Source organism: Schistocerca cancellata, chromosome 7, assembly GCF_023864275.1.
Source record: "Schistocerca cancellata isolate TAMUIC-IGC-003103 chromosome 7, iqSchCanc2.1, whole genome shotgun sequence".
Classification (NCBI taxonomy): domain Eukaryota; kingdom Metazoa; phylum Arthropoda; class Insecta; order Orthoptera; family Acrididae; genus Schistocerca; species Schistocerca cancellata.
The window spans coordinates 368,190,393-368,215,841 of record NC_064632.1 but is presented as its reverse complement, the minus strand read 5'-3'; the positions used below and the strand labels follow the sequence as shown (position 1 = coordinate 368,215,841).

The 25,449-nt window shown below is 44.0% G+C and overlaps 1 protein-coding gene across 1 annotated transcript in view; it reads right to left on the bottom strand.

The window, feature by feature from the left end:
- LOC126092606 (protein turtle-like) overlaps positions 1–25,449 on the bottom strand; it is an 855,628-nt gene that overhangs the window by 200,220 nt on the left and 629,959 nt on the right. The window contains exon 5 of the mRNA XM_049908305.1: positions 1,163–1,284. Within this exon, the coding sequence (XP_049764262.1) occupies positions 1,163–1,284 (122 nt within the window). The remainder of the gene's footprint in view (positions 1–1,162; positions 1,285–25,449) is intronic.

Genomic DNA, 25,449 nt, shown 5'->3' with positions numbered 1-25,449 from the left:
CTGGACAAAGAAAAGCCCACACTATGCACAAATAACAACGTAAATGGAAAAGTCATGTCTGTTTAATGAGAGAACTAACTTTCAGTGTTCTTTTATACTTAGAAAGAAAACAAAATAGAAAGGATGAAGTAAAACAACGCAATTTATAGCCTTCTGAAGATTGTTTGGCATGTTTGTAAGTACACATTTTTCTGAGGGGATACACGTAGGTGTTCTGAAATGTTTGGAAGACACATTTCGTATTCGTTCAGTTATTAGGAGTGTGAAGAATTTACCATACGACCTTTGTCAAGGAGATCCTCTGCGAATTTTGCTTTGACCACTAGTAAACACTATTATCATGACTTGTACCTGCATTCTTTTTACTATATTTCGAATTTTTCGTGAAAAATATGGTCCCTCATAACCTCACTTTACCTTTCTGGTGACAAGCTGCATAGCAGACAGCTCTCACAAAGAGGCAGTTTTGGAGCTGACGTGTAAACGAAAACGACCACTCGTGACAGACGCGATTCACTGTACAAGAATAAACTCACAGGGACGCTGCAGTAGACTAACGTGTCACTAATAGCTGATGGAGACAGAAAAGTCGCTCGTGCAAAATGGGCTTCATAAAAATTAGTGGTGGTGTGAACGCATTGCCACATAGGATGAAGTCTGGTTAGTAAGACATGGCAAAGTAGGGTTTTACAGCTGTGCAGTTTGTAGAACGTGAAACTAAATCTATGAAAACCACTGTCTTCTAAGATAGAAAGCATGAAAAATGGCGCAGAACGTACGGCATTTATAGTGGTGGAAATCGTATATCTGCGTTGGGGAGCAGAGAAAGAAGTAAGATGGAAATGATGATAGGCGCCGAAGTATTTAAAGGCAGACAGAATAATCTCGTAGTCTTAATTTGGGAGAAAAAGTGCGTCTCGCTGCTCAAATTTGCGTGCTCTTCAAGGCTCTGCTCCTGAAAGAGACACATTGCATGCTGCAAAGTTTGGTGTATTTCAGAGTCAAAAGACACTCGGTGATTTATCATGTTTCGCTGCCAACATGCCAACTCTGTCCCACTGCAACGCATGCATCCTTTTACAAGAAAAAACTGGTGTTTTCTTTTTTAAAATTTTCGAACGAGAGAAATAGAACAGAGTTTTTGGCCTACCGTTTCGCCTACCTTCTTCTCCCACTGCAACACGTAGGGCACGGGATGATCGCCCGGGAACTCAACGTGGCAGTTGAACACCACAGATTCTCCCAAGATGGCGGTGATGTGCACTGCATCTTGGAAGCAAAGGCCTGTGGACAAAAGTACGGTGCTTTACAACTATCCATGTAGTGCCGTGTACCTGCTTATTATTTAAAGTACAGGCGTTGTTGATCTATTCTCCGAAGACCACAGCACACTTTTCTGAATCTGAATATAATCAATGCGCCATTAGCTTGGTTTCGTGATGCAACATATTTCTACACTTTTGTATTAAACTACTGGCCATTAAAATTGCTATACCAAGAAGAAATGCAGATGATAAACGGGTATTCATTGGGCAAACATATTATACTAGAACTGATATGCGATTACATTTTCACACAATTTGGGTGCATAGGTCCTGAGAAATCAGTACCCAGAATAACCACCTCTGGCCACGGCCTTGATACGCCTGGGCATTGAGTCAAACAGAGCTTGGATGGCGTGTACAGGTACAGCTACCCATGCAACTTCAACACGATACCACAATTCATCGAGAGTAGTGACTGGCGTATTGTGACGAGCCAGTTGCTCGGCCACCATTGACCACACGTTTTCAATTGGTGAGAGATCTGGAGAATGTGCTGGCCAGGGCAGCAGTCGAACATTTTCTGTATCCAAATGGCCCGCACAGGACGCGCGCCAGAATGGCGATGACGTATACACGCTTCCAATGTGTGTTCACCGCGATGTCGCCAAACACGGATGCGACCATCATGATGCTGTAAACAGAACCTGGATTCATCCGAAAAAATGTCGTTTTGCCATTCGTGCACCCAGGTTCGTCGTTGAGTATACCATCGCAGGCGCTCCTGTCTGTGATGCAGCGTGAAAGGTAACCGCAGCCATGGTCTCCGAGCTGATAGTCCATACTGCTGCAAACGTTGTCGAACTGTTCGTGCAGATGGTTGTTGTCTTGCAAACGTACCCATCTGTTGACTCAGGGATCGAGACGTGGCTGCAGGATCCGTTACAGCCATGCGGATAAGATGCCTGTCATCTCGACTGCTAGTGATACGAGGCCGTTGGGATCCAGTACGGCGTTCTGTATTACCCTGCTGAACCCACCGATTCCATATTCTGCTAACAGTCATTGGATCTCGACCAACGCGAGTAGCAATATCGCGATACGATAAACCGCAATCGCGATAGGCTACAATCCGCCCTTTATCAAAGTCGGAAACGTGATGGTACGCATTTCTCCTCCTTACACGAGGCATCACAACAACGTTTCACTAGACAACGCCGGTCAATTGCTGTTTGTGTATGAGAAATCGGTTGCAAACTTTCCTCATGTCAGCACTTGTAGGTGTCACCACCGGCGCCAACCTTGTGTGAATGCTCTGAAAAGCTAATCATTTGCATATCACAGCATCTTCTTCCTGTCGGTTAAATTTCGCGTCTGTAGCACGTCATCTTCGTGGTGTAGCAATTTTAATGGCCCGTAGTGTAGTACGATAATAACATGTAAGTATTGTAAATAATAATAATATACTTATAAATTACAGGAATTACTAGCACAGCGTTTACAGTCTTTTTTAACGGTTCTGGCCAGATGCTAGGTCTTTAATTCTAAGTTCAGCATCCGTCAGTGTTTCCTGTTTTTCATCGTCCTTTTGGTTGAAGATAGTCATGAATTTATTTTAACGTAGCCTATAAGCTGTTATCCTTTCCTTTCTCCATGTGTACTCATTATTCTCTCTGATGGATCTCTTGTCGAGGATTCTGTTGTCGGTCCATTGTACCCGACAATAGAAACAATACTTTTCCTGTTTTTTTTTTCCCCTACATCTGCATCACGTTCTTTAAACGGCCCTGGTAGAGTGCACACATTTCAGATGCTTGCTTACGTATTTAAACTATGTGCTGACGCCCGCCCTGCCGATTAGTGTAGAGGTCCGCTGTGCCGGTCAGCCTGTGGATGGTTTTTAGGCGGTTTTCCATCTACCTCGGTGAATGCGGGCTGGCTCCCCCTATTCCGCCTCAGCTACACTGTGTCGGCTATTGTTGCGCAAACACCGTTTCCACGTACGCATACACCATAATTACTTTACCACGCAAACACTCGTCTGGTGTGTAACCTGGGTTCGGTGTGGGTGGACTGCTGTGGCCTGCTGTGGGGTTGTGAGCCACTGAGGGCTACGGCGGGTCGAAGCCGCTCCATCGTTTCTAGGTCCCCGGTTTAATACAATACAATACAATGTGCCAGACCGAATCCAACCTCAGATTTCTTTCCGCGGGAGAAGCTCTAACAGTAGTTGGAGCAGTCGTCCCTATCAAACGGTAACGATACCGGTCCAAATATCAAACCAGCACACGCTATTAATTTGCCAGAAAGGTTCAGCAATGCATTATCTTGTAGAACGGTGAGTGATTTATTTTACTAAGCTGTTAACTAGGTTGGTGGCGCACAATCCGAGTTGCAGGTTGCCTATATATTGGCTTCAGGGGAAACAATAAATTGTTTTTCAAAATTCTGTATAGTTATTGGACAAATTTAAAAATTTCAAATGCTGTCATAAGCTACTCATGAAGAGTAATAATCTTACGGTAGAGGTTTGACACAATAATAAAAATATTAAAATTAGAAACTGTGTATAAATCTTGAAGCAGTGTAATTGAAGCGAGCAAATTACCAAGATTATATTCATCTGCTATTTGAAAATCAGAGCTCTTAGCGACTTCTAATAACCTTTACACATTCAATAATTTCGAATAAAACACTTGAGCTTTCGACAGCTGTCGCCGCCATCGGCATCAGGAGTTGAAATCACCAACTGCCGGAGCTGACGAAAGCGCCAGTGTTTTATTCGAAAGCGAAATGATTGTACTGAAACATGCCACCGCGAAAGACTCCGAGGACACAAACCTTTGCACATAATTTCAAACTTTTACGCAACTTTTTGTCGCTGCCAATTCTCCAGCTTCCCCCTCCCTAAATCATTAAAGGAAAAAAAGTTTATCGCTTAATACACTTTACGCTGTTCATGCAGTAGAACTTTAGCATCATATATGACGTTTTAATTTATTACTTTCTTACTACCAACCTTATTCGCAATACATTTTTCAGACGGTACCCACATATTCTACTGAATGTACAGGCAAAATTAAGTCATTATAGGACACATAGTTCGGGAGATATGACTTTATAAACGTTTAATTGCGTGCAAAACTATATTTTTCTTAACGCGTAGACTACCAGCGGGATGTATGGGTCCCACAATAGGTTATTAGAGAACCAATTGGAATGTGTTGCATGTTATTGCTATGTATGAGTCCCATTGGTAAAGGAATGCCTCCTTATGATTAGCAGAATTATTATATTTACAGAATGCACCTGTAGGTTGTGCTGCCTTAAAGTTTCATTGTTAACCCTCGTCTCCGTATCGTCACATCGAACTGATTCGCACTTGCAATAGGCAACCCAATAAAGCAGATTCGCAAAGCGGGATGCCTTCCTGGACACGTCTCGTCAACGACTTGCTCCTCTCACGAATTGACACTTGCCACATCACAAACGAAGCCCATATTGGACACCCGTAAGGTGGATTACACACTTCGAGATGTATGCTGTTCACTGATGTATGTCTGTTTTCAATATGTCTTGCAGATTTTGCGAGACGCCTTCTGAAACCTTGGAGGTACTTATGAATAATATTGTACGTTGTAATGGTTCTTTATTTACGTGACCATTACGGCACTCCAGCCCCAGTTCTCGATACCAGTAATATCGTACTACTTTTCTGCGAAGTAACAGACATATTTTTGTGACAATATTCACATTTGGTTTTATTAATGTATAGGTACTCCGATGTATTGATATATTACAGTGATATGGTTCTTGTGTGTATTCATTTCTGTGAGACTGTCATAATCTTTGACTTACTTGTAACCGTTTTAGCGCGAATGCGCGCAGAGCAGTCTTTGTTTTACTTTGCAGAAGTTAAGTTGTTATTTCGCTTTGTAAAAGAACAGTCATGTCTTGTGTTTGGTTAAAGTGGAAATTAAATATATGAAGATTGATACAAAACTGTTTTCTTGATGATGTGACAATTCAGAAGAAGTGTATGTGAATTTACAAGAAGTTCGATAAAAATGTGGATCGTGAACACCAAGGCAAAAATTATTTCTACTATACCATTGTTCTGATCTGGGATTGTTTGATCATTAAGAATTCCCTGAAAAACGCATTTGTTAGATCTTCAAATATTGCTAAAATACAGATCTGGACCTTCTAGCAGTCAAAGTGGAATCGGCCGGCCGCGGTGGTCTCGCGGTTCTAGGCGCTCAGTCCGGAACCGCGCGACTGCTGCGGTCGCAGGTTCGAATCCTGCCTCGGGCATGGATGTGTGTGATGTCCTTAGGTTAGTTAGGTTTAAGTAGTTCTAAGTTCTAGGGGACTGATGACCACAGATGTTAAGTCCCATAGTGCTCAGAGCCATTTGAACCATTCAAAGTGGAATCACCCTAGAATAAACAAGATGAGCCATAACAACGTCGACGAAATCTACGTGGGAATCCATTCAAGATATGTGCCAAAATTAATGACTTTATTTACAATGACTTCATTATTTCCATTCTGACGATACCATCCACAGTCAATAACTTTGTTGTTGCTCGATAAAGCGAACATATGCTGCGTGAGCAACATTATTAATCTGATTTCTAACCTACTTGGCAAGTGATGGTATTGTTAGAACGTCCACCCTCCCTCCGACCCCAACCCCCTTGGAAAACGAAACGACGGGAAGTATTCTTTCAGTATTGTTACTTCTGACTAAGATAGTAATTAAAATAACCATACATTAATGTTTTTGAAATGAAGTTCGTAGTCGAAGGGTTAATACGGAGCGCAGGTTACCCAGTCCACACTCATTCAGTATTTGGTACTGAGTGCAATTGACGACTTTCAACAGACTGTAAACGCACTTTCAAACTTTTCCTAAACTTTTTCTCGATTAGCTGCTTAACGTCAAGTATTTAACACATTAACCCATTCGTAAAGTAATCACATGTTTGAAGCTGTTTTATATGTGTGAGTTCGATTCTTTAAAGAATCGGGTATGGCGGTTTTATTTGTTATTTTTATGTTGGCCACATACATGTACATTAACTGGAACGATTCTCCAGCCGCTAAGTGGAGCGATAACAAACACAGCGTTGTCCCACTGAAGAGGCCGCGATAAGGATCTGTGGCACGCGGCACATGCGTCACGCAGCACGGATACACCAATGCCGCTTTCTGTAATTAAGGCCGTAATTGCGTGATCCCAACATATTCTAGTCTCCATTTATCAGCAAACGCCTTTGCCTTCCAGCAACAGTCAACTGGGAAATTGTCTGCCACAGAGAAAGAACGAGGCAAAAATTTAAAGAAAAGCTGCACAATCGGTAAAACGTTTGCATAGTCAGCAAGTGAGCTGATTGACATACTCTGAGTGTCCAAAAAGTCACAGGTAGGCACTGGAATTGACTGCAAAATGTGAACTTTCGCGGCACACTTGTTAAAATATTCTGGGCTATTATATCGTGGTCGGATGAATTTGCTGTTGACACGCAATGTTTCGTCTCCTTCTGCGGACACATCTTTACGGAGGGTTGTAGCTTTTTCGTAAGTCCGATGCACTCTGGCTCACTACTGAATCTAGGCGGAGGTGAAACTCGTATAAGGCCTTCCGGTAACACGAACTGTGTTCAGTGCTGGGACACTTGGATTGTGTGTGTGTGTGTGAATTGCGTATTGAACCAGGGACCTAGAAACGACGGAGAGGCTACGTCCTGCTGTAGCCCTCAGTGGTTCACAACAGGCCACAGCGGTCCACCCACACCGAATCCAGGGTTATTGTGCGGTTCGGCCCCCCAGTGGATCCCCCCGGGAACGTCTCATACCAGACGAGTGTAACCAAAATGTGTGCGTGGTAGAGTAATTATGGTGTACCCCCCAAGTGGAGACAGTGTTTGCCGACATAGTATAGCTGAGGCGGAATAAGGGGAACCAGCCCGCGTTCACCGAGACAGATGGAAAACCGCCTTAAAAACCACCCACAGGCGACGGCCGGCCGGTGTGGCCGAGCGGTTCTAGGCGCTACAGTCTGGAACCACGCGACCACTGCGGTCGCAGGTTCGAATCCTGCCTCGGGCATGGGTGTCTGTGATGTCCTTAGGTTAGTTAGGTTTAAGTAGTTCTAAGTTCTAGGGGACTGATGACCTCAGCAGTTAAGTCCCATAGTGCTCAGAGCCACTTGAACCATTTTGAACCACCCACAGGCTAGCCAGCACGTCTTCCCACTCGAGAAGCAGCGCGTTAGACCGCGCGGCTAGCCGGGCGAGCGACACTTGGAGTACTGCAAATTTATCGATACATCATCTCGTTTTCCTATTGGATGATATAAAGTCTTCCATATTTGTTTCAGTTTCACAGTACACGGAAGATGGTTTCATCACACTGTGTTCCTGATTACAACTTATTGTGTGTATTGTACACTTTGAATTACATTGTATATATGTTGCTCGTATTCTCTTTGATTTTTGCTTGCATACGTAATATTGGGTGGAGTATTCGTATATATACCATTTTTGGTTTTGTTGCGCAGGAAACGGAAGCTGGTTCCGTTGCATAGTATTCTGTGGACTCATGTGTACGTTCCTGTTTACGAATTCGTGTGAGAACTGCTCGATTTAAATGCACTGTAAGTATATTAATCATATTCTGTTTTGTTTTTGTTTGCATCCATTTTTCATATATTCTCGCACTTACTGGAGAACTTCATTTTAGCAGTTTTTGCCAGAATCTGTATTCAACTTTATCACATCTTGCAACGGAAAGCGTGTGTAATTCTACTTTGAATGGTGTTGCTTCTTGCCACTGAGCATGCTTTGAAGTGTCAGTGACAATATACGTAGTTATTGTACCAGGTACATTGATTTCTGCTAAAATATATTGCTTGCAGTATCTGTTAATAACGTTTTACTCATTGACAAGAAATAACACCATTCAAAGGAGAATTACGTACGCATTTCGTGATGGGATGTAATAAAGTTGATTACGAATTCTGACAAAAATATCAACAATGAGCTCCCCATTAAGTGCGAGAAAAATACGAAAATTGGATGCACAAAGAAAAAAAAATAGAATATAAGAAAAACACTTACAATGCACTTAAATGGAGCAGTTCGCACAAGGATTCGTAAGCAAGAACACATACATGAGTGCTCAGAATACCATGCGACGAGACCAGCTTCTGTTTTATGTGAAACAAATCCAAATATCGAATCATTTGCTCTAACAAATACTACGGATGCGAGCAGAATGCAAACATAATACAGAACATATTTAGAATTGAATTCTAAGAGTACAATACACACAAGAACTCGTAATCAGGAACACAGTGTGATGAAATCAAGTTCCGTGTAATGTGATGTCAGATGATTGTTAGGTTTCGACATGCGCCGAAGCGCAACGAAGAGAGGCGCGTTCGCCACGGAAAACTCAATTGGCAGACGTTGCAAGAGAGATGTTTTGCATTACGGAGAGTTTTACTGTGCAAATTTCGAGGGAACACATTTCGTGAAGAGTAGGACACACATTATTTCCTCCCACATACATTTCACGTTACGACCACAATGAAAAAATTCGAAAACACAGAGGATAACCGACAATCATTCTTCCAATTCACCGTTCGCGTGCGGAACAGGCCGTGGAGGAAGGGGGGGGGGGGGGGCAGTAGACAGACGTACCCTCCGCGACACACCGTTGGATGGCTTGCGGAGTACTGAGGTAGATTATCCGCAGGCGACGTAACATCCGTTTGTCGAACACTTCGTTGTCCTGTGCGTCTGTTTACGCGTGTGGAAACATTATCTCTACGATATAGATATATCCATTCTAAAATATGTGCCAGCATGCTAAAAGCCTGGGAGATTATCTGCACTAGACACGGTCATCATGCAGCTATTCGTAACAATTCCTGATAGTGTCGCGAGAAAATCTATTACTGATGTGTTCAGTGGCGATTCGGAATAATGATAAATTATGCGAGCAACAGATATCCGCCGGCCGGAGTGGCCGAGCGATTCTAGGCGCTTCAGTCCGTAACCGCGCGACTGCTACGATCGCAGGTTCGAATCCTGCCTCGGGCATGGATGTGTGTGATGTCCTTAGGTTAGTTAGGTTTAAGTAGTTCCAAGTTCTAGGGGACTGATGACCTCAGATGTTAAGTCTCATAGTGCTCAGAGCCATTTGAACAGATATCCTGTAGATAAACTTCTACGAATAATTTCATGATAATTTCGACAAGCACAAGATTAGCTTCGAGAAACGTAGCAACAAATACGTTGTTCGCGCATTCAGGTTTGGACGGTTTCGACTAGCTTGTTACTAGCAAACAAAAGGGAAAAATCTGTAGAACCCACTTACAGCATTAGTGACAAACCTCTAGAATGGATCACAATGATACGGATACGTAGCCATAGATGTGTAGATAAGAATGTAAACAATACTCTCCACAACATTATGCACAATATATCCGTACATTTAGAGATAGAGCTTCTGAACCTTCCTGGCATATTAAAATTGCGTGCTGCAACACGGTTTTACTCTGCCAGGAAGGGTCAGATCAGCTTACAGTGCGGTGCAGATTGAAAATTAATCACGGAGACAATACCTTAAGCTGTGGCAAAGTCATTTCTGCGCTATATCCTTTCGTCCATGAGTGCTAGTGCCACGAGGTATGCAAGACAACTGTGAAGTTTGCAAGTTGTATGAGAGGCGCTGATAAAAGTAAAGGACCGAGGATGGGTCATGAGTCGTGGTTGGATAGCGCAGTCGGTAGAGCACTTGCCCGCGAAAGGCAGACGACCCTGGTTTGAGTCCCGGTGTAGCTCACAATTTTAACCCACCAGTAAGTTTCAAATCACGGAACGTTCTGCTGCGGGGTGAAAATTCATTCTGGATAAAATACTTCTGTTTGCCGAATATTTTTTTGTAACAGCGGTATGTAAAGAGAACATCGTTTTTTATTAACTGTAAAGAGAAATGTTCAGAGTCTTTAACTTCTACATTCCTGAGTAGCCTCGCAGGGAAACAAATAAATAGTATTCCTGCGTTTATAAATTAGATTCATTTCATTCAGGTCGTGTAAAAAAAATTTAGTAACGACCTTGGTTCGTCGAGCTGAAGCCATCTCTGTCGCCGAAAAGTAGTGACAAGGACTGAAGCACATACCAAAAGTTTTCAATAAGCGTGGCTACAAAATCAAACAAATAGGGAAAGCAATTTCAGGAGGTTTTCGAAAACAGAACATCACCGAGGATGAGCGACTGCGTTATTTTACGTTTTGTGGCTGAGTGATGGGGAAAATTAGCCGGTTCCTGAAAAGTCTATGTAGTCAATTTTCATGCCTTCAACTAAAATACGCTGACTTGCGAGATTTGTGAAAGACATTGTAGCCCTCAGAACTGACGACGTTTACAAAATATCATGCGAGTGCGGCAGCATGACTTTAGGCAGACTGTACGCAGGACAGAAAAACGCCGCACTGCTCATGGGAGGTGTAGGTGAACAGGCTTTAACATAGACATAAAATCGCATTCGATGACGTCTCTGTCGTCACGAGAGTTAATGGTTTCAGGGCTGACATAGTAGAAAGAGCTACAAATGGTTCAAATGGCTCTGAGCACTATGGGACTTAACATCTGAGGTCATCAGTCCCCTAGAACTTAGAACTACTTAAACCTAACCTAACCTAAGGACATCACACACATCCATGCCCGAGGCAGGATTCGAACCTGCGACCGTAGCGGTCGCGCGGTTCCAGACTGAAGCGCCTAGAACCGCTCGACCACAGCGGCCGGCCCCTGTCGTCATCGAACACAGCATCATCATTGTGGAGCAAACACTGTGCCCTGGAATGGACGTCATTAACCAAAATGATCACAAAATGCTTGGCAGTAATGCGACCTTGCGCAGTAACCACGGTGCCCATGGAATATCCAAAGAAGGCTGCAGAAATTATCACAGAACCCCCGCCAAGTTTCACTCATGGGAAGTAAACTAGGCCAATGTTGGAACAGTGTGAAAAAATCCGACCAAATGACTAGTTTTGGAATACCAGTTCACCCTACAATTTTCACATGCAAGTCGCCGAAGTGGCGTCGACTCAAAAGACTTGCACCAGATGACAGGTCTACCCGACGGGAGACCTTAGCCAAACGACATCTCCATTTTTTACCCTGCAGTTACCTACTTCTGGCGCTTCAATCGGGTGTTGTTTTGATGCCGCCAGGGTTCACGAGTACGAAATTCAGGTCTGCAGTAGGTTTTGCAGCCGTCGTCTTTTTATTTTTCGTCACAATCCTTTTCAGTGGCTGTCTGACACGTCGCACCTTCGTTCGCGCTGTGACTTAGCGGATGACGTTTTTCCGCTTTCCGTGTATCTGATATAAATCTTCGATATGGTGCATCTTGAATTACCGGACTCTTCGGCTTCATTGGATACGGTGCACTGACAGTTTTCTCGCGTTCTAATTCATTCACAACGACGTAGAACACTGTTCTAACTACGACTGACACGTGTAATATATTAAGGACATTGCGCAGGTGCCATTTCCGATCATACAGTGTTGTTCAGCTGTCCCTGCCAATGCCGTTTTATGCAACCCACACTATGTCTGTATCAGGGACAGTATATAGACAGGGGACAGCTACGTAATCAGTATAAGTTCCTCTCAGAGCTTTGAGTGTCTGTTAGCAAACCGTATCATACTACAAAAAATACAAGTGAGGATTGCCGATGAGTTACATGATATTTTTGGACCAAGATATATTTCACTTCTGCCATGCTTATCCAAGTGTCTCCAATCTTTCTTTGTGTAATTAGCGGTGTAGTCACACAGGTTTTGGATGTCTCTGTGAGTTAATTCCGTTTCTAGTGATTAGTATTTTGTAAGTGATTCAGAAAAGTTGGCTCATAAAGCGTGTTTCACCATTTCAAACAACGAAATTAACAGGAGATACCAAAATGGGTAGCGTGGAAGTAACAACTTTCCAGTATATAACCCAATGAAAATATTGACGTATCACTCGCTGCATTAATGTGTTAAGGTAGTTTCATAACCAGAATTTGTACAACAATACTTTACCAGTTATTGTGCGACATTTTTCCAGAGGAAACTAGCCAAGAATATTGTTCTGGCATGTAGGGTTGCATACATCGACATCGGCAGGGGCAGTTGAGTTACTCTGTATATTTATCTTCTTCGATAAGTATGGCAGAAGTGAGATATATCTTGGTCCAAAAATATCATATAACTCATTGTCAATTCTTGCTTTTATTTTTTACAGTATGATTCCGTTTGCTAACAGTCGCCCAAAGCTCTGAGAGGGAAGTTGTATCGATTATGTGACTGCCGCGTGTCTGCATAACGTTCCCGATAAAGACGTAGTGCGGGTTGCATGAAACGTCATCAGTAGGGGCAGCCGACTCAGCCAATATACAACAGCTGCACCTACAGGCTTAGTTAGCATCTGCACTTATGTGCAAGCATGCATTTCTCGCCGTGTTTACACATTTTTGTCCAACACCTGTATGAATAATTTTGAAATGTTGGAATCATAAAGGTAGGAATTCGCTACGTTGTACCTTGATCAAACCATTCAATTTTTCCAGACTTTATATTCAAAACAGATGAGCTTTTGCACTACATTAGACTGTCCACTACGTGGCGCTCTGTTCATCTCCTAACTGCGCATCCGCATGTGTGTAATTCGCGTGTATTAAAGGATGTTTCACAATGCTTCACGATTTAAAATTTGAATGACATACAAACTAAACGTGAAACAAAGTTGAACATTTTACTCGAGGTCGAAATTTACTTATGAGATATTACATTGGACAAATGACGACCATTCGCAGCTACACAATACTCGTGGCCTTTCACCCAGTTTTTGAACACATGGAAATTTCGTCGTGAAATCGATTTTTTAAATGGTTGCAAGCTTCTCGGCCGATTGGAGTACACTCTCGCCTTCAGATAACCCCATAGGTAAAAGTTTGGCACCATCAAATCGGGCGAGCGAGGCGGCCATTCGACACAAGCACGTTTGGAAATTATGCGGTTGCCGAAAGCTTCACAGAAAACTTGAAAAGTCTTGTTGGATGTGTGGCGTGTCGCGCCGACTTGTTGGCACGTTTTCGTCACGAAGTCCGGAACCACGCCACTGCTGCAGTCCCAGGTTCGAATCCTGCCTCGGGCATGGATGTGTGTGATGGCCTTAGGTTAGTTATGTTTAAGTAGTTCTAAGTTCTAGGGGACTGATGACCTCATATGTTAAGTTCCATAGTACTCAGAGCCATTTCGTCACGAACGACGAAGGCTTGTCTGTAAGATGCTATGCACACGTTCGATGTTATCGGAGGTTTAGACGGTTTTCTGAGAGCCTGTTGACTTCCAATTCGATGCGCTGGCGGTTCGACGGAAATTTCGTACTCAATTCAATATTCAGTATACTGAACATGGCTGCGCTTTAGCAGATCAGTAAATGAATCCAAAGCAGACAACCAGTTGCAACAAAAGGTGCTTTTATTCAACTATTGAGCATGCTTTCGACGGATGTAAACTCGTATCCTGTATTATTTGGCGTTTTTCCAAATATATCGAATGTATTTCTGAAGAAATACATGTATTACATGTATTTCTGAAGAAGAAGGGTTTACATCCGTCGAAACCGTCATAAAAGATTGAGTAAAACCGCCCTTTTGTTGCTATTGCTTGGCTGCTTTGGATTGATTGAGTCAATTTAGTATTGTTCCACGAATAGGAATTGGATACCGCGGCTAAATCTTGAAATGCTTACGAAAGGCACGTTGCACACGCACGACAGATTCGCCGTAGCGTAAACAGCATTCCACCGTGAACACACGATGTTGCATCGACCAGTGCGACATGATTGCTGACCGGCATATGGGATGAAACTAGCCACTCCGCATTACTACACTACTAACCATTAAAATTGTTACACCACGAACATGACATGCTACAGACGCGAAATTTAACCGACAGGAAGAAGATGCTGTGATATGCTAACGATTAGCTTTTCAGAGCATTCACACAAGGATGGCACTGGTGGCGAGACCTACAACGTGCTGACATGAGGAAAGTTTCCACACCGATTTCTCATACACAAACAGTTGACCGGCGTTGCCTGGTGAAACGTTGTTGTGATGCCTCGTGTAAGGAGGGGAAATGCGTACCATCATGTTTCCGACTTTTATAAAGGTCGGATTGTAGCCTATCGCGATTGCGGTTTGTCGTATCGCGACATTGCTGCTCGCGGTGGTCAAGATCCAATGACTGTTAGCAGAATATGGAATCGGTGGGTTCAGGAGGGTAATACGGAACGCCGAGCTGGATCCCAAAGGCCTCGTATCACTAGCAGTCGAGATGACAGACATTTATCCGCTTGGCTGTAACAGATGGGGATGTTTGCAAGACAACAACCATCTGCACGAACAGTTCGACGACGTTTGCAGCAGTATGGACTATCAGCTTGGAGACCATGGCTGCGGTTACCCTTGACGCTGCATCACAGACACGAGCGCCTGCGATGGTGTACTCAACGACGAATCTGGGAGCACGAATGGCAAAACGTCATATTTTCGGATGAATCCAGGTTCTGTTTACAGCATCATAATGGTCGCATCCGTGTTTGGTGACATCGTGGTGAACGCTCATTAGATGCGTATATTCGTCAACGTTAACTGGCGTCATCACCCTGCGTGATGGTATGGGGTGCCATTAGTTACACGTCTCGGTCACCTCTTGTTCGCATTGACGACACTTTGAACAGTGGACGTTACATTTCAGATGTGTTACGGCCCGTGGCTGTAGCCTTCATTCGATCCCTGCGAAACCCTACATTTCAGCAGGATAACACAAGACCGCATGTTGCAGGTCCTGTATGGGCCTTTCTGGATACAGAAAATGTTCGACTGCTGCCCTGGCCAGCACATTCTCCAGATCTCTCTCCAATTGAAAACGTCTAGTCAACTGTGGCCGAGCAACTGGCTCATCACAATACGCCAGTCACTACTCTTGATGAACTGTGGTATCGTGTTGAAGCTGCCTGTACACTCCATCCAAGCTCTGTTTGACTCAATGCCCAGGCGTATCAAGGCCGTTATTACGGCCAGAGGTGGTCGTTCTGCGTACTGATTTCTCTGGATCTATGCACCAAAATTGCGTGAAAGTGTAATCACATGTCAGTTCTAGTATAATATATTTGTCCAATGAATACCTGTTTATCATCTGCATTTCTTCTTGGTGTAGTAATTTTAATGTCCAGTAGTGTAATAGTCGCCGTCACTGTATCTTGTATTTAGCGCGCGTTATCCAAATTTCAAATCGTGAAAACATTGTGAAACACATTGTATGAGCGATGCTCTTTCATTCGTTTGCGTTTTGTCCTTGCGGTACTGTTGTAGCTATTAAAGTTCCAATGCCCTCGTACACAGGTGGATCTCAGGTGGGTGCCTGGTATTTCGTGAGGTGAGCTTAGCTGTCAGCGTGTACACCAGAGTTGCCATCAGGAGACTGAAGGCGCGCATCCCGCTGAGCTGAGACTAGCTGGGTCCGACTTGTTTGGTTTGCCCTATCCCGGCGGAGTGCGGGCGCGGTGCGGTGCTACGCGGTCGATGCTTGGTTCGCGTCTCCGTCCCGTTTGCGTACCTCTCCCCACTCTCTCCTCCCCTCCCTGCACCCTCTCCTCCACCCCTTCCCCCTCCCCCTCCCCCGCAACCCCTCGCGACTGTCGGCTGACCCGGTGACCTTTCCGCGGTCGGCGCTCCATTATGCACGAGGCACGCCGCGCCGCGCCGCGCCGAGCGGAGACTGCCGGCTGGTATCGAGCGCCGGCCGCTGGCACACTTACCCACACTAAACACCTGTGCCACGCACCGCTGCTGCCGCTGCTGCCGCTGCTCTTGCCTCCCTCCTTGAGTCTGGCCAAGTACGGCTCAGTTTTCGGGAGACACAGAGCCTTGTGGTAATAGTGTGTTGCACGGATAGCTCTAACAGAGGAGGGCGGCACGAATGTTCACAGGTTTCACGGCGAGGGCTTTTACAAGGGGTCGCCAAGAATTCGGCTCACGAGGCGTGCCTTGGCCCGCGTGCCATACCGCTCAGTGAGACTGCACATTCCCCCCAACCCAGTGGCACGCTGTCGGGGGAGAGGGATAAACGACGAACGCGCAATGGCAGTGATGTTGTACTGCGTACGACTTGCTTTCATACGAGAGGGGGACCCAAAAGTAACGGGAATTGGGCTGCGATGGAGAGGGAGAATGGGGGAACCCACTGTTCGACCAGGTGTACGTTACCGTCACGCCACCTGACTCAGTGTGCGACGTTGTGTCGCTGTGAGTGCATCGGTTCTCCCGTGAGAGTTTCTTTGAGTAAAACGTAATGGCAGATTGTCGAGAGCAACGCGCGGCTGTGAAATTTTGTTTCCTGTTGGGGAAACCGGCCGCGGAAACCGTTGTAATGCTTAAGACTGCTTATGGGGATGTTGCCCTAAGTAAAGCCAGAGTCTACGAGTGGTTTTCACCTTTTAAACATGGAGAAATATCAATTGAAGACCAACCTCGTTCAGAACACCCCTCAACGTCAAGAAGTGACGAAAACGTCAACAAAATAAATGCCATCGTTCGTGACGAGTGAGATACTCGGAATATCATGGAGTTCAATTCATATCGTTTTGTCAAAAGATTTACACATGAGAAGGGTTGCAGCCAAATTCGTCCCTCGCCTTCCCACAGACGAGCAAAGGACTTCAGGCATGTTTTGAGCTTCAAAATCAGCTCAAAGAGGACCCTGAATTTCTTCGAAGGTGATGAATCGTGGTGCTATGGATACGACCCCGAAACAAAGCAGAAATAGAGCTAGTGGAAGACAGGTGGCTATCCTCGTCCCAAAAAAAAAAAAAAAAGAGCCCGCCAAATGAAGTTAGATAGTTCAAATGGCTATGAGCACTGTGGGACACAACTTCTGAGGTCATCAGTCTCCTAGAACTTAGAACTACTTAAACCTAACTAACCTAAGGACATCACACACATACATGCCCGAGGCAGGATTCGAACCTGCGACCATAGCGGTCGCGCGGTTCCAGACTATAGCGCCTAGAACTGCTTCCCACCCCGGCCGGCAAATGAAGTCAAACATCAAGACAATGCTCATTTGTTTCTGCGATTGCAGACGTGTTGTGCACGCGGAGTTCGTCCCTTTAGGTCAAACTGTCAACCAGGAGTTCTATTTGGAGGTTTTGAATAGATTGAGGGACAGTATCTGGAACAAAAGAGCAGATATCTGGCGCGCGGGCGTCTGGTTCTTCCTTCATGGCAACGCGCCTACCCACACCACCCTCTCCGTAAAGCACTTTTTGATCAAAAAATGACATGACACAGATTGTTCAGCCCCACTTTTCACCGGATCTAGCCCCTTGTGATTTCTTTTTGTTCCCCAGACTCAAAAGGGACACGGAAGGAAAGCATGTTGCCACTGTCGAAGAAGGAAAACAAAAATCGCTCGAAGACATAACGAATATTCCGATAAGTGAATTTAAAAACAGTTTTGAAGGATGGAATGTCCGTTTGACGAAGGGAGTTGAGGTGAATAGAGATTACTTTGAAGATGATCAAAATTTGGTGTAAAAATGTTAAGAAATGAAGATGTTATGACGAATTTCCCGTTTTTTTGTCCCCCCTCGTATTGATCAGCAGCACAGATCACAAACGAAACAAATCTTCAGTATTACTAAATTATTTTTGGCACCCCGAAGACATAATGTAATTTTTATCTGGTACAAGCAGTCGGCATACAACACAGACAATTTCACTGATATCCGTGCTCAAGTTCCCACTTAATAGTGACTTACTTAGTTTCATAACAGAACAAAAGCCTTTCAGAGACGGGTTCTGTTTGTAATATATTATCACCTTACAAAACTCATTATGGAGATATGGAAACTCTCTCTAAGGAATACAATGTAAACGCCCTAGACAGTGTTAAGGTAAAAGGATTTGCCTTTAAAACGGGAAATACATTACAGATTAATCAGTTACAACTGTACATGCACGGGGGCGCTTTCAACTGAAACAGCAAACGGCCTCGAAAACCGTTCGAAAACAAACATAGGATTGGCAGTGTCCTCAAAGACATTTAGAAAATGATTCATTCAAGGCCACAGTGAATTCTTCAAACCTCGCATTTTCTTAAAGATCTCTGGGCTTAGGGAACTGGACTGTGTTTTTGTCAGAATTTGATCCTTATAAAATGCGATTTTCTTTTTAAATGCATCCGTATCAAGCCATAAGTTGTTTCTCATGCTATGGTGTCTTACTATGGGCACAGTGCAGTCAATTCCACTTAAAATACGGGGTCTACAATCCTTTTCGGTCGTACTCATTTTCGTTCACGCACTCTCTTTCCTTCATAACTTCAACGATGGTGGACCGAAAAATCATTCTAGGCCTGCCCCTTAACTTAACCAACATACTTTACAGTAATAAATAAAGTCTCCATACTCTTCGTTCAGTTCCATCAATAATTGTGGTAACAGCCAGTGGAATAACGCGTACGTATTCAGAAACTCAGCTCAGTTCCTTCACGTACGCCATGCTTTCAAATTTAGCAGAGTGCTTATTGATGTACACAATGAATCTCGTCTGTCGAGCGTTGTAATTTCTTGCTCCTTCATTTCTGCGTGGTGTTGTATTGTCGTTTCAAAGCAAATTTGTAGTATACGTCGGTTCACAACTGCGCAAAAATGCTGACAATTCTCATCTCTCTCTTCTGTCATTTACATTTATTTTTAAATTTTTTTGAGGATGGATGGCTAGACTGACTCTTTTTTGTGCAAACAGCAACTAGATCTGTGAACGTCCATCTTACCACGAACGCAGTGTAAACAGCCCCGACACACGATTCTGTCGAAATGAAGAGAGTCATGCTGGGCGAAACACGCCGTTCTGCATTGCTAAATGAAATTTCGCGCTGCACCGAGTGCTTCAGAAAAAGTAAGAGCAAAGCTAAGACAGGCCGAGTCTTGGCCCGTCCGCGACCCGCACAGCATCTGCGCTTGCTGTTTGACAGGGTTAAGTCCCATAGTGCTCAGAGCCATTTTGTTTGACAGGCTGTTGTCAGCTATGATCTAGGCCTAAGTCCTGATCCGTCTCCTGAGTATTCAGCCATCTTTTTCTTGGTCTTCCTACGGAACTTGCACCTGAAAGTCTCAAATTTAAGGCTTGTTTTGGTGGTCTTGAATCGGCTATTTTTTGTAAATGTTCTAGCCAACTTTGCCGGTTAGATATGGTCTTCTCATTATGGCTCTGCTCTTGTGTCTTCATTTCATAGTCTGTCTAACCTTGTACAGCCTTTAACTCTTGGAATTTCATTTCTCCCGTTTGGAATCTACTTTCTTGATTTTTAGTAGTTGTCCAAGTTTCACTTCCAAACAGCAATGTGGGAGTAGTCACTGCGTTATTAAACTTAATTTTTGTCTCTTTTCTCACTTTATTTCTCAAGCTTCTATTGATTTTTCCGCATATCATTTGATATTTCTGAGGTTTTGTTGTCAGTGTTGAGTTCATTCTGGTAGCTTGTAACATTTCCCAGCTAACTGCAGCGACTAACTTGTTTATGGGTTTTGTTTCCTGTTAGGCTCTTAGTCCTCAGTGGATTTGTTCTTCTGAAAGCCGTCACTTTTGTTTATTCTTATTATATGCTTTAGAATTTTAATTCAATCTACAGATGCATCTCTGTAGTGTTGTTTCTCTATCCTGTATAGACATCTTCAGAGGTACTCACCCTATTGAGTCTTGCCGACTTGCCGAATATGTCCACCGCAGCTTTTGACGAAGCGTCAGGACAAAAAATGTTTCGTCGACTACGACCATGAAATCTGAAATATTTACCAGTTATATTTTTAAGCACGTAATATCATCACGGAAATGTTGGAAAACCTGAATTGGCAGACAATTGGAGACAGTCGCCAGTTGTTCCATGAAAGGATACTTGCGAAGTTTCAGGAAACAGTATTAAGTGAAGAATCCGGAAATATTTTTCAACGCCCTACATGTTGCTCCGGGAAGAATGGTGAAGACAGACTGGACTAATGAGAGCATGCGCAGAGGCACTGCATCCCGTGCCCCATAAGCGATTGGAACAGAAAGAATCCCGAATGTTTGCTACCATGCTAAGGAGCCTCTGTCACGCACTTAACAGTGCTTTGCAGAGTGTGTATTGGGTGCGTGATTCAATTCTCTCTGCTTGTCAGACGGAAACACGTGTTTATTTTAATGGAATATTATAAGATGGTCAACGACCTTGCCGCGATGGAAACACCGGTTCCTGTCAGATCACTAAAGTTACCTCAATGACTATAATTTTTTTTTTTTCGGAGTGAAAGACATTCCTGTATGGCTATTTCGATTAATGTCATAATCAGAAGTAACAATACGAAACAAATATTTCTTGCCCTTTCGTCTTTCAATATACGGAGGTTGGGACATTCAGAATCATACTCAACTACCTCAGGGATTTCAGAAAACAGTACGCGAAAATTACAAGGCATACAGAAAACAGACACACATCAGTGGGTAGAGCGTCTCTCCAAGGCCTGAATTGTCAGGGAAGGTCAGGCATCAGCTCGCTTTGCTGACCTGTTCACTGGGTTGCCTTTCAGAAAACGTGATCTATTTCCGTGCGAAAACACGGAGCAGAGGGTTAAAGACACCACAGCCAACATGTGTGAGCTGTGATTATAAGACTGCTGCTAACCATTAACAGGCATCCCCTTACAAGTGGGACATTGATACGTAGCAACAACTTGCAGCAAATTCCCACTGGTCCCCTTATAACCTACCATGGATCACATACGGTACGTCCCAATGGCAATAAAGGTTTAAGCATCGTTGGGCGTGGTTGACACTTCGATGGGTGACCATCCAGGCTGACATGTACTATTGCATTCAGCCTCGTGCTGGCAACCGAAGAGCTATTGACCGCGTAGTAGGGGCTTCAGGTCACGAAAACTGACAACGGCCGCGAGAGCGGTATGCTGACCTAACGCCCATTCATAACCGGATTCGATGGCGACTGCCAGTTGAAGATGACAAGGCGGTCGTTCGGCCCCGTAGGCCTTCCGACGTCTGATCGGACGGAGTATAGGCGGTATAAGATAATCTACTGAAAGTGGTGTGTGTGAATTCCTAAGGGACCAAACTGCTGAGGTCATCGGTCCCTAGACTTACTCACTTACTCTTACCTTAAGCTAAGAACAACACACACATCCATTCCCGAGGGAGGACACGAACCTCCGGCGGGAAAGGCCGCGCAATCCGCGATATGGCGCCTCAAACCGCGCGGCCACACCGCGCCTACTGAAAATGGTGTCCTTTTGCAGCTGCAACCTTTTAACACTTTTCGGATGGCACATTAATTCTTCTATAATAAATTAAGGTTCTTTTGAGATGATCCAGAAATTGAGCTAGTTAAAAGAAGTCAAGCTGCATGGACCGAAGCAAATGTCTCGTGAATGTGTTGGGTGGGGTAAGACATCCCACAGTAGTCTCTTCAGGGTTGCCTTCAATCGGTATCCAACATGTGGTTTGTCATTGTCATGACGCAGAATGACTTCATCACGACTGTGAGTATACTGCGGGCATTTGTTCTAAAGAGCGCGATTCAAATTGACTAATTGTACTTCGTAGCGTTCGGCATTCACCGTATGAATCTTTAACATATTGCAGCGTGTCAGCAACTGTGAAATGTACAGCAAATAAACAATGTTTTCAGCCTTCAGTTGCAACTGAAGGCTGAAAACATTGTTTATTTGCGATTCACCGTATGACCCACTTTCAGGAGCTTATGGTACACTACATTGGTCAGGATGCACTTTGTCACTCACATCAAAGTCGTTGTATTTGATTCGTCGAAAGCACTCCCTACAGGTTATTTCCGATGGAACATTGTCACCGCACGCTTCCTCTAGCAAAGAATGACTTTCTGCAGCAGATTTCTTGAGTTCAAAGCAGATAACTCCTCCCGCAAATGCTGTTTTGCAAGTAAAAAGCCCGACACGTTCAAGACTCTAATTAAGTACGCTCCTTTCACTCCACTCGAAACTCGCTCACAGATCAAAAAGCCTAACGTTTATAACGTTAAAACAGGTCTCATTACGCTGTCCACCGTGCGGGGTAGCCGCCAGGTCGTAGGAGCCTTGCCTTGGTTCTCGTGTCTCCCCCCGTCGGACGCTCGAGTCCTCCCTCGGGCACGGGTGTGTGTGTGTGTGTTGTCCTTAGCGTAAGTTAGGTTAAGTTAGATTTAGTAGTGTGGAAACCTAGGAACCGATGACCTCAGCAGTTTGGTCCCATAGGAATTACCACAAATTTCCAAAATTACGCTGTCCGCTACGCTGCACTAGTACAGTTACTGCCCGCTTCAACAGCGGGAAGTAATTCAAACCGCTAGTATGTGTACGTAGAATAGTCCCCCAGCGGGTGACATCAGCCAACCTTGCCTTCTATATGTACATCTGTACTCTGCTAGCCACCCATGATGTGTGGCGCAGGATACTTTGTGTATTACTCTCACATTCCCCCTCTCATGTTCCCTCGTGAATGAAGTAAGGAAGAACGATTTATGGTAAGGCTCTGTGTGACCTCGAATCTTATCGCGAGACATACGCAGGAGGAGCAATAAATTGGTTGTCTCTTCTAGGTAATCACACTCTCGAAATGTTAATAGTGAATCACATCGAGACGTACAATGCCTCTTCTGTAGCGTCTGCCACTGGAATTTGATGAGAACCTCCTCGATGCTTTCACGCCTATTGAACGAAACTATGACGAAACGTGGGACTCTTCTTTGGATCTTCTGTATTTCAAATATCAGTCCTGTCGGGTAAGGGCCGCAATTTCAGGTATAGGTGAACGAGGACTTTATAAGCTATCTTGCTCATGCGTGGATTATTTGCTGAGGATTCCTTCAATGGATCTGTCTGACATCTGCCTTTCCCGATATTCAACTGATGTGGTCGCTCCATACGCATACTCCCAGATAATAAATGTGTGTCACTGCTTACAGTGATAGTGTTGCAATAGTGTAATTGTGTCCGCCTATTTATGCGTAATACTTTAAATTTATTTTTGAAGGTCAAATGCTAGTCCCTGCACGAAGCGTCGATCCTTTGCAGGTCCTCCAACATTTCGCCGCAGTTTTCTAGCGTTGCGACTTCTCTTTCTACAGCACCATAGTCCGCCTACAAGTTCATGTGGCTTCCGACGCTATCTACTACGTCATGCATATATATTGTGACAATTAATGGTCCTAAAACAGTCAGCTGGAGTGTGTCTGCAGTCACGAGAGGCGTTCAATAAGTAATGCAACTCATTTTGTTCTCGACCAATATCAGTTAAAAAATGCGAAATTTTTTGTGGGATGTTGTGAAATATTCCCGCTTCAGCCCGTACAGTAATATAAAGCACACCAGTGGCAAGACGCAATCAATACCTTCACTGCGCGATATCAACGGTGAAATCACTGATGACAGTGCCACTAAAGCAGAGTTATCAAAGGCTCATGACAACGAAAAAGTTCAAAGAAGGATAGCTCGTTTTGTATTATCCCGAAATAGGGGCCGGCCGGAGTGGCCGTACGGTTCTAGGCGCTACAGTCTGGAGCCGAGCGACCGCTACGGTCGTAGGTTCGAATCCTGCCTCGGGCAAGGATGTGTGTGATGTCCTTAGGTTAGTTACATTTAAGTAGTTCTAAGTTCTAGGGGACTGATGACCTCAGAAGTTAAGTACCATAGTGCTCAGAGCCATTTGAACCATTTTTTGTATCGTTTAGAGCTAACATATGCTTTATGGTCGGATCAGTTTCAAATCTCTCCCTTCATTGTCCAATACGTAATGGTAGAGCTGCGTAACCCAATTATCGAGAACGTTCTCCAGGTCGCCTCTGTCCACCACATGCCATTTTCGTCCGACTACTATAGTCGTTCTCAACCTTTCTGACGCCATTACCGTTGAATGCAATCAGATATTAGCTAGTGCCGCACCCCCTCCCCCAACCATAATTAACATTAGAGCCCAATAAACTTTAAAATGAAAAATAATTTTCCTTGAGGACTTTTATTTTTAAAATGTCAAAAGAAAAATGCTGTTTAGTATTTATAGGTGTTTTCTTAAACCACAATGTAACGAGACAGTTGGTACTAATTGTTTCTAAGGATCATTTTTATTGAATGATGAAGAAATTCTCAGTTCATCACAAGTGCTACCTACCACTCCTCCTCAGGAAAGACTCACTATTTCAAATGGTTCAAATGGCTCTGAGCACTATGGGACTCAACTGCTGTGGTCATAAGTCCCCTAGAACTTAGAACTACTTAAACCTAACTAACCTAAGGACATCACACACATCCATGCCCGAGGCAGGATTCGAACCTGCGACAGTAGCGGTCGTGCGGTTCCAGACTGTAGCGCCTTTAACCGCTCGGCCACTCCGGCCGGCGACTCACTATTCACGATGAGGGTAGGCACTTGTCACAAAAGATGCTTCCTCTGCACCACTCATCTGTGTAGGATATTTGTTTCACCTTTATCCTGTACCCTCATTTAAAATCAGCCATGTTAAGATTGCACACTATACTTATTGTCTGTAAATCACTTGATTGCCAGACTACTTGCTTCTGAACACACAGGAATTGGAGGACATCATGTTGCCAGTGCTTTGTGGCTGACTACTGCCACTAATAATAATAATAATAATAATAATAATAAAGCTGGTAGACCTTACAGCCGTGTAGTAGCTATTACATACTTAGTGTTGTGCTGACAATTATTTCATTTATCTGTTGCGAAGTGAACAATGAATAAATTTCTGGTCCATTTCGGGAACTACCTACAAGTCACAGAAGATGTTTTCGTGTGATATATAAGCATATGTGACGCACACTGATGTAACAAAAGTCATGGGATAGCGATATGTACATATACAGTAGGCCGTAGTATCATCTACACGACGTATAAAAGGGCATTGCATTGATGGAGCTGTCAATTGTGCTCAAGTGATTCATGTAAAAAGGTTTTCGACGCGATTATGGCCACACAATGGGAATTAACAGACTCTGGACAAGGAATGGTATTTGGAGTTAGTCG